The sequence below is a fragment of the Alosa pseudoharengus genome, unplaced genomic scaffold (assembly GCF_046254945.1).
Source record: "Alosa pseudoharengus isolate Yale_2024_CS ecotype anadromous, Long Island Sound unplaced genomic scaffold, YU_APseudo_1.1 YU_APseudo_1.1_scf_9, whole genome shotgun sequence".
Taxonomy (NCBI): domain Eukaryota; kingdom Metazoa; phylum Chordata; class Actinopteri; order Clupeiformes; family Clupeidae; genus Alosa; species Alosa pseudoharengus.
In genome coordinates this window covers 34,156,552-34,166,438 of record NW_027468881.1, presented here as the reverse complement: position 1 = coordinate 34,166,438, position 9,887 = coordinate 34,156,552, and the positions used below count along the sequence as shown (strand labels likewise).

Here is a 9,887-nt window from a genome sequence, read left to right as displayed (position 1 = left end):
GGCTTGCTGGAAGCAGCACTGGAAGATGTGGTGGGGCAGCTGTGCTCGGAGTCGGTGGCTATTTTTCATGAGTAATGTGAGGATCCGAGGAGGATTAACAGGGCCTCCAGTTGCCAAAGCAAAGCAGAGCAAAGCATAGATCTTCTGAGGGGAGGCTCAGGTTTCTGTCTCAATTAAAAACTCAGTTAAAAGGAAGTGCAGCTTGAGTCTTCTAACCTGCTACTGGTAACCTGCACAGAGCTAAATTAACTAGGAACCCAAGTCAGAAGAACAAATTAACCTACACAGAGGAGTAGATTAACCAAGGTTTTATTTAGATTTCTGCACAGTTCTGTTATTCCAGTCATGCATGCTTTAGCTACATTGATGTTCTGGAAGCCGGTCATCTTGTATTAGATTAGATAAAATGCAAGATATAGCTTCTTTAGGATAACGGATAGCTTTTAGATTACTTTTCAAATATTTTATAGATACAATTTTGAAAGAATAAATAAAAACAGGTTTGGTATTATGGCAGTCATTGATATTTCCCCCCAGGATAAAAGGTAAGCACTGTTCTTTTAACAGGGTACTTGTAACAGTCATGATCAAAACAATTACGGTACAACAATCAGACAAATGTGGCGGAAACAAAACGGAGCAGGCAAATAAACCAATAACATAAGGCCATGCAAACAAATCAAAAGGTGAAAAGGTCACTTAATACCTACAACATGATTTCCTAAGACCTTAGGTGACGTCCTGTCCTGGTGTCCCCCTGGTGGGGAGAGGTCAGGAGAGAGAGCCAGTGTAAGGGGGTGGCAGGGCACCAGGCGAAGTCCGACACCGCTGTCCACAGCAAGGGTTGCGAGGTGAAGAGGAATGAGCAGCAGAGAGGAGGGGACCGGGGGGTAAGGTCAGGCGTCAAGCCGTTCACATTTACAGCCGAGAGGAGCCCAGGATTGGAGAGTGAACTGGAGCTGCCCTGCTAGATTAGACTTCCGCTAGCCAATGTAAACCTTGGTGTAACTGGACCACCATTAAGAACTCCAAAATAATGGAGCTGTGCGAGACGTTGAGTAAGGTCTGTCCTGATGAAAAGTGTACCTTGGAATGTGATATGAAAACTGAAAGGCAACTGGAGAATGGACTGCTGGCTACACAACACTATGTTTCAAAGTGTTTTGAGAAAATGAACAAAATGATGACCAACCATGCTGTTATTGGACAGCACTGAATCTCTTTCTCAAACACACACACAGACACTTTGGTGCTTAGTCAGTCACAAGGGAAATTCATGGGTGAAAACGCATTCATTTGAATTCAAATTAAAGTCTTCTTTAAGTAGTTTGATCTACAGGAAACGGGAGAGAGAGAGGATTTTAAGAATTTAAATAATTTTTCAAATGTGTAAATACAGGCACACACTCTTGTGACAGTGAAACTCTGAAACTTTTCCATTTGGAATAAGTACTGTGGAGTGTAGCTTTTAAGACTATTAAGGAATATTACACACAGTTACATGTACTGAAAACTCAGACCATCACATCCTGTCTGGTTTTAAAAAGTAATCTGATTACATAACACGTGTAATTGTTATTCTCCAACACTGGCTGCCCTCAGTTTGCGAATAAGCTGTGATAGTTGTGTGGATGGTGCCCTATCAGCAGGCTTGCCCACCTGTGTGATGGTCCTGGAGTTGACACATAGGGAGCCAAGCATTTAGAGCTCAGTGGTAAGGGGCCCAGTGCTCTGGATGTTCTTCATGATGGAATGAACCACCTCCGAGGTGGTGCCCTGCCCCCCGATGTCTGGGGTGTGCAACTACAACGATCAAGAGAGGCAAACATCAATTCATTAAAAATCTTACACCACCTTCCATACTTGTAAACATACGGACACTAGGAGCATAAACAGTGCATGGGGCTATCTGGGGCTTCTGTCAAATATTATACACGCTTCAGACAAAGAGATAAAGTTCAATTATTAATGGTGTTTCCATTTCTAGAGTTGGCTGGAAATTATTAACACCTGAAGGTGTCAAAATATTTGAACAACCACAACCTTTCAGGCAGGCTCTTATGAGTGATGCTCCTTACCCGAGTCTCGTTCATGGTCTGAAGGACAGCGCCGCGGATCATACTCGCATACTCATGAAGCCTGGAAAAATCAAGAGAAGGTTTCCCAGTTATCACTTAAAAAAACATATACACATTCAAAATTTACAAGGTCATGCAGTCAAAATGTACAGTTTGGATTCAAACTGTAGTCAAGCCTACAACTCTGACATTTCAGAAATAGTGCTTTGTATGGTCAGTAAAATAAATACACTCAGCAAGGCTTGGAAATCTGGACACACGGAACATGGAGCTCACTTGAGGTGATCCAGCATGAGGCAGCTAGCCAGCAGCATGGCGGTGGGGTTGGCGATGTTCCTGTCAGCAATGCTCTTGCCTGTGTTCCTAGTGGCCTTGTGGACAAAAGAGAGTAGCCATCAATCTGACAGCATTCCTAGCCAGCCAAGAGAACACCAAGCTGGTAAAAACAAGTACAGGGGCCCTCGTATTGGGGTGGGGGTAGATTTCATGGCCGAGATTTTCTGCATGCTGCTTCTCACTATTATCATTATGCAGTTGAGCTTTCCTATGTACCCATGTTGTGCACTGGCAATAACAGCGTACTCACGGTCTCAAAGACAGCGTAGTTGTTGCCGTAGTTGGCCCCCGGCACCAGACCAGGACCACCCACTAGTCCAGCACACACGTTGCTGACCACATTGCCATACAGGTTGGGCATTACCATTACATCAAACTGTTGAGGCTTGGACACAAGCTGAAAAGAAAAACACCACCAACACCTTTTAAAACATAGTGCAGTGTTTCCCATACATTGACTTATTTGTGGCGGCCCACCACAATATCAACATTGACCACCACACAATGATTTTCCAGGTTGTAGTAAATTGTGCTTAAAGCTGGTTAGAATCATAACCATGCTACGCTAATTTGTTAAAAACTGTTGCATTCAAGTTAATTCTGCAAACCTACCACCACAAATAGAATTCAATTCAGTGGGAAACACTGTGGTAATGGCACACAGGTTTTAATAATGCTTACAGGAATTACTATTCATTTAAGACAATTGGAGAGGAAACGTTACAATGAATAACTGATAGCTGATGTTCCCTATTCACAACATCACGGCCACTTCCGTTTTTTTTTCTTAATCTTAAAGAAAATTCTTTGTTAATACTTAACAAAATCATTTTGATGCCAAACAGTCACATGAAGGTGAAAAACAATTTCCAATACACAACCACTACCCAGTAGCAAGTTGTGGCAGCTATGCTAAGGCATGTCTATGAGCCATTTTCTGGTTAACTGCTTTTAAACAATAACACAGTATTGTCTCAGCAAACAAGGAACCACATAAATATAACAAGATTCATCAAGGTGGATGGCAAGGCAAACCTGCATAGTGGTGTTGTCCACAATCATGCTGTCAAAGGCGATGTCTGGATATCCAGCGGCCACCTCCTTACAACACTGCAGGAACAGGCCGTCCCCCAGCTTCCTGCAGGCCACGGAGAGGAGAGGAGAGGAGAACAGTGACCTTCTAGCTTTACATCTTCTCAATAGGTAAATTAGCAGATGCTCCCGTAAGAAGCCATTCAAAAAAATGATACATTAAAACACCTCTTTAAAACATTACATTACATTACATTACATTTGGCTGACGCATTTTTAGCCAAAGCGACTAACAACATGGTAAACAGTTTAAGTTTAGAGCAATTCTCAACAATATTAGGACAATTTAAAAAAACATTAGAGTACAGTAAGAATAAGTGCATCAGTGAGTGCTGTTTTTAACAGTTACGTGTCAGTTTAAGACGGCTGGTGAGTGCTAGGATCAGCAAGACTTGTTGTAAGTGTTGCTATGAGAGGAGATGTTCTCTAAAGAGCTGGGTCTTCAGGAGTTTTTTGAAAATGGAGAGGGATGTCCCTGCCCTTGTAGGAACTGGCAGTGTGTTCCACCAGCGAGGAACAACAGATGAGAAAAGTTTTGATTGGCCTGAGCGTACCGGAGGTAGAGCTAGACGTCGTTCGTCTGAGGAGCGCAGCGGTCTGGAGGTAGCGTATGTCTGTATGAAGGCATTCAAGTAGGTGGGAGCAGAACCGGAGACTACTTTGTAGGCAAGCGTTAGAGCCTTGAATTTGATGCGGGCCGCCATAGGTAGCCAATGTAGCTGGATGAGTAGCGGGGTAACATGTGCCCTCTTGGGTTGGTTGTAGACCAGGCGCGCTGCCGCGTTCTGGATCATCTGAAGTGGTTTCACTGCGCAGGCTGGGAGACCTGTCAGGAGGGCGTTGCAGTAGTCGAGTCGTGAGATGACTATTGCCTGAACCAGAAGTTGGGTGGCATCTTGAGTTAAGTAAGTCCTGATTTTCCGTATATTGTAGAGTGCGAAACGGCATGACCGGGCGACTGAGGCAACATGATCTGAGAAGTTTAGTTGGTTGTCGAGAACAACTCCTAGATTTCTTGCAGTCCTGGTAGGTGAAACAGACAGAGAGTCAAATTTGATGTTGATGTCGTGGTGTATGGTAGGTTTAGCTGGGAGGACCAGCAGTTCAGTCTTTGAGAGGTTCAGCTGGAGGTGGTGTGCCTTCATCCATGTAGCTATGTCTGAGAGGCAATCCGAGATCCGTGCTGAAACCAAGGGGTCATCAGGTGGAAAGGACAGATAGAGCTGTGTGTCGTCTGCATAGCAGTGGTATGAGAAGCCATGCGAACGGATAATCTGTCCCAAGGAGGTGGTGTAGATAGCAAAGAGAAGGGGGCCCAGTACTGAGCCCTGGGGGACCCCTGTGGTGAGATGGTGAGGTGCAGATAGCTGACCAAGCCATGATACGTTAAACGAGCGTCCTGTGAGGTAGGATTCAAACCAGGAGAGAGCAGAACCGGAGATTCCCATGTTAGCGAGTATAGAGAGAAGGATGCGGTGATTAACCGTGTCAAAGGCAGCCGATAAGTCAAGCAGAATGAGTACTGATGACCGAGCGGTCGCCCTGGCTTCTTTTAAGGCTTCTGTTACAGACAGCAGAGCCGTTTCGGTAGAGTGGCCGCTTTTGAACCCAGACTGATTTGGATCCAGAAGGTTGTTCTGTGAAAGGAAGTCAGAGACCTGTTTGGAGACTGCTCGTTCAATGCCTTTGGATAAGAAAGGCAGGAGTGAGACAGGGCGGTAGTTCTCGACTTGAGCAGGGTTGAGAGAAGCTTTCTTAAGTAACGGTGTTACCCGGGCCGTTTTGAACGCTGTTGGAAATGTGCCGGAGGTTAGCGATGCATTGATCACGTGTGTGATAGCTGGTGCGATGGTCGGGCTGATGGACTGAAGTAGGCTTGTAGGTATAGGGTCCAGCGAGCATGTGGTAGGACGGCTGCATGTCAGGAGTCTAGATACTTCATTCTCGGAGAGAGGCGTGAATGCTGAAAAAGATGATCTAGCAGTCCCTAGAGGTTGTAGGAGTGCGGTATCTGAGTCCGATGCGTTGAGTGGGCATGTAGAGAATTGACCGCTGATTGCCGCCACTTTGTTTGTAAAAAATGAGGCGAGGGTATCTGCAGTAAGGCTGGATGGAGGAGGAGGCATCTGAGGGTTGAGTAGCGATTTGAAGGTTGAAAAAAGTTTTCGAGTGTCTGTAGCACTGTTGATTTTGTCATTGTAGAAAGCCGTCTTAGCAGCGGTGATGCTGGCTGAGAAGGAGGCCAGGAGTGTCTGGTAGTTTTTGAGGTCATCAGTTAGTTTGGATTTGTGCCATTTCCTCTCCGCGGCTCTGAGTCTGGTGCGCTGCGATCGGAGGGTATCATTTAGCCATGGATGAGAGTGTTTGGATCGAGCTGGCCTTGTGGTAAGAGGGCATAGCTCGTCTAGACACAAGCTCAGTGTGGAGCAGAGCGAGTCTGTGGCCTCATTAACCTCCAGAGAGGAGAAGGTGTTGAGTGGAGGTAGACCGGAGGCAACCACAGAGGAAAAGTGCGTTGGAGACAGGTTCCGGATGTTGCGGCGGAACGTGACCATCGGCTGAGGAGCCGGAGGCTGTTCTGTCAGACTGACGTTGAACCGGATGAAGAAGTGGTCAGAAAGATGGAGAGGCGTCACCGTGAGGGTGTCTGTGCTGCAGTTCCGAGTGAAGATCAAGTCAAGCTCTTTGCCAGCTTTGTGTGTCGGTGGGCTTTGAACCAGTTTGAGGTCGAAGGAGTGGATCAGGGCCAGAAAGTCCGCTGAGCCTGGGGCATCTAAGTGGATGTTGATATCGCCGAGAAGAAGAAGCGGACAGTCATGCTCAGGGATGGAGGACAGCAGAGTGTCAAGTTCATCCAAAAAGTCGCCTAGTTGGCCTGGAGGGCGGTAGATGACCAGCACGTAGAGTTTTGCTGGGGCGATCACTGTGATGGCATGGAATTCGAATGAGACATATTTGTTTGAAGGTAGTAGCGGGGTGAATTTCCATTTGTTGGAGATCAGCAGGCCTGCCCCACCTCCTCGTCCAGATGGACGAGGGGTGTGGGATAGTGTAAGGTTAGTGGAGAGTGCAGCCGGGGTGGCTGTGTTCTCTGGTTTGATCCAAGTCTCAGTGAGAGCAAGGAGTTCCAACGAAAGATGGTTGGCATAGCCAGCTATGAAGTCCGTTTTGTTGACTGCGGATTGACAGTTCCACAAGCCCATGGAGAAAGAGGTTTCTGTAGGTGAGGACCGTTTAAGTTGCTGTAGGTTAAGGCGATTTCTTACAATTCTTACAAGAAGCATAGAATGGAAGAACATGCAAGACCATATGGAGAGCATTAGGCCAGGTTAAAAGCACAAAATGTGAGTTAGCAAGTAACGGGAAAATAGCACAATCATATCAAGATAACTGTTAATGAGTGAAAATATGAATAATCCACTTGATGAAGCATATGAGGGGAAACAGGAAGAGGCTGATCATGGTCATCAAGATACATCTTAATGCACAGTGCTAGAATGCACCTAGAGTGTGCATGCATGAGTGTGTTTGGGGGGAAGGTTATAGGCATGCACGAGTGTGTGAGTGTGTTTGGGGGGAAGGTTATAGGCATGCACGAGTGTGTGAGTGTGTTTGGGGGGAAGGTTATAGGCATGCACGAGTGTGTGAGTGTGTTTGGGGGGGAAGGTTATAGGCATGCACGAGTGTGTGAGTGTGTTTGGGGGGATAAAGGCGTAGAGTAGAGTAGAGTAGAGTAGAGCGACTCACATGATGTTGGCTTTGTGCACAGCTGTGACCCTGCGCCGGCCCTTCTCGCGGGCCAGTTTGAAGGCGTACTCAGCGATGCGCAGGGAGTTGAACCTGGTAATGATCTTCAGACTCTCCACCACACCAGACACACTCTGACAGGGAATGACAGAAAATATGCAGTGATGATAAGAGAGGCTGTGTGTGTGAGTCAAAGTCAAAGTCAAAGTCTGCTTTATTGTCAATTTCTTCACGTCAAGACATACAAAGAGATCGAAATTGAATTTTTCCTATTATCCCACGGTGGACACAAGACATATTTTACCAATTAGGTCCACAGACAAACATAACATTCAAGTAAACAATATTAAAAAAAATTTTTTAAAAAAGGTTGAGTGAGGTGAGTGTGCGTGCATGCGTGCGTGCGTGCGACTGAGTGAGAACACACAAAGACTTACCTCGTGCTCCAGACTGCTGTACTCTCCCTCCGTGTTCTCTCGGATGATGATGATGTCTATGTTCTTGTGGCGGGTCTGGACCCCTGGGAGGGACTGACAATGCATCACATTGGCAAAGAGGTCCAGAGTTGTGCTGAGAGAAATATAAGGGGAAGACTGAGGGTCATTGAGGTCAACACCAACAGAAATCCGTCAAAAGCATATAATTGTCATAGATTTTCTGTACATGTATATTCATACATAATATAACATGAACTAATGCAATAATCTTACCGGAGAAGGTTATTCCTAGATTTAACGGATGGTGGCATAGTGTGGTTGGTTTCAATGTTTCCTACAAACAAGGTATATGCGTTGAACAATCACATTCATGTCAACATGAAAAATCACTGTATGGGAGTCAAACTGAAGTGGTCATTTCAAATAATATGGGAATCAGCTTTTATTGTTCATACCCTTAAGAGCCACTCCATTGCGACGGATGGCAGTGATGGCATTGCTGATGTTTTCCTCAGCGTCCTGAGAAGAGTTCACATTCACCACCTCAAAGTCCACAGGAACACAGCTGAATCTTCAAAATGATGACAACATGACAGTTATAACCACAGACGCTGACACAGCTACAGTACAACTTCACCACCTCAAGAGCTTCTTGAAAGCAGTCAAATTCCTGTGGGTCAGTTTGGCTCTAACTTTAGCTTCACCAGCTCACTTCGCATACCTGAAGAGTTCCCTCACATGGTTGAGCAGCTCAGGTCCGATTCCATCTCCAGGAATGAGGGTCACAGTGTGTCGACCGCCATATTTTGCAGGGGGTGGCTGAGGTAGTGACCAGTTCAGAATTAAACTCAAGACAACATTTTTTCTAGTGTATTTGACTGTCTCATGAATATGAACAAGTCATTGAAATATGGTTATTGGAGTGTTGAGCTGTTTAATGTTGTTGAGTGCCTGGCTGGTACTTACAATGATTGGGCCCTTTTTGAAGACAGCAGACGGAAGGAGAGAGACAGAACCAGTCAGTAGAAAAAAGGCAGCACACCAGAACTTATGAGTAAAGATGAAAGATAAGGTAACAGCTCTAACACCGGTAGCATCTATTACCGGAAGCCAATTTTATTAGGATTGGCCCTATCCAGAGCCAGCGATCTGGACATCAGAAGACATCCTGATTGTGTTAATAAAAAACAAAAGAATAAATAAGAACCTCACCGTGTACGTCGACTTCCCTCGGTGACAGTTGACCACAGCACCAAACACCTGTAATCAAACGAGAGAGATATCTTGTTGGTTAATGGTTAGAAGCTAACGTTACCTGCCCCTGAATGATGAACTAGCAAACACTAGACCCCAGGTAATGCAAGACTGAGTGAGCTGTATTGTGTATTTATGTCACTGCAGTTATTACTTGGGCTGACCGGACGACAGACCATTAGAGAAAATCTTCGTTAGCTAACGTTAACGTTAGCTTATTGCTAACATCAACCAACCACTCGGAACTAACTGACCTTGCATTGGCTCATGTGGGATTAGTCGGGAAACGGGTTACTCCGTTTTCAATATATGCTTTTGATAATCATTTACACGGCAAATGTACCTCAGATGAATCAGAGACTTACTCTTGCTGAATTTCCCAGTCGTCCACCCCAAAGGCCCAATGGTTTCAAGGCTTGAGAGAGAGAAAGCACAGTGCTGGAGGCTGCCATCTTGGTCAGAGTGCGGAAGTTTGATTGACACAACAACCAGTCGTAAGGAGGTACAGGCTCCCCCTGGGTCTCACCCTATTTTTTACAGTCTATGGTCTCACCAGATAATGTCTAGTCTCACTACTAGACCACCCGACACAGCAGATCAAGTTATGTATTTTCTCTTACTGTTCTGTAAGAATCCAAGTAGACACCTGGTTTCTCCCTGATCATTAAATTATTGGGTAGTTTTAAAACCGATTTCAACAACTCAGAACTTTTGACCTCCTTGCATATGGTTGGTGTTCATTATTCTGATTAGGAATTCATATCATCCCGCTGTTGTTTCTACTGTAGCCTGTATTAAAACAAAGAATGTTGATCAATATTGAATTAACAATTTAATTGTAGCCTACTTACTGTCATATAGGCTACTCTAAGATAACTTATAACCTAGTAAGTGGTTTTCAAAAATAGGCCTACTGTAGGGCTATGTAATCTGACCATTAGGG

General features: G+C 45.2%; 1 protein-coding gene across 1 annotated transcript; it reads right to left on the bottom strand.

Moving 5' to 3' along the window:
- Nucleotides 1-293: 293 nt before the first annotated feature.
- Nucleotides 294-9,415, bottom strand: idh3g (isocitrate dehydrogenase (NAD(+)) 3 non-catalytic subunit gamma). Its single transcript, XM_076276238.1, has 14 exons — nt 9,310-9,415; nt 8,903-8,950; nt 8,657-8,668; nt 8,412-8,509; nt 8,146-8,261; nt 7,964-8,024; nt 7,691-7,823; nt 7,254-7,387; nt 3,450-3,552; nt 2,665-2,811; nt 2,355-2,449; nt 2,079-2,139; nt 1,660-1,803; nt 294-1,333 (listed from the first exon to the last, which is right to left on the bottom strand). The coding sequence occupies exons 1-13, from the start codon at nt 9,394-9,396 to the stop codon at nt 1,702-1,704; spliced, it is 1,197 nt and encodes a 398-aa protein (XP_076132353.1). The 5' UTR covers nt 9,397-9,415; the 3' UTR covers nt 294-1,333; nt 1,660-1,701.
- Nucleotides 9,416-9,887: the final 472 nt, after the last annotated feature.

What these genes read in the sequence shown, in the direction of transcription:
- idh3g (XM_076276238.1), bottom strand. Translation starts at nt 9,396, where the DNA reads ATGGCAGCCTCCAGCACTGTGCTTTCTCTCTCTCAAGCCTTGAAACCA. An exon ending in TGGACAACACCACTATGCAG is followed by an intron (nt 2,812 to 3,449) that starts GTTTGCCTTGCC and finishes TTTTCTTTTCAG; the next exon opens with CTTGTGTCCAAGCCTCAACA. An exon ending in CTCATGCTGGATCACCTCAA is followed by an intron (nt 2,140 to 2,354) that starts GTGAGCTCCATG and finishes TGATTTTTCCAG; the next exon opens with GCTTCATGAGTATGCGAGTA.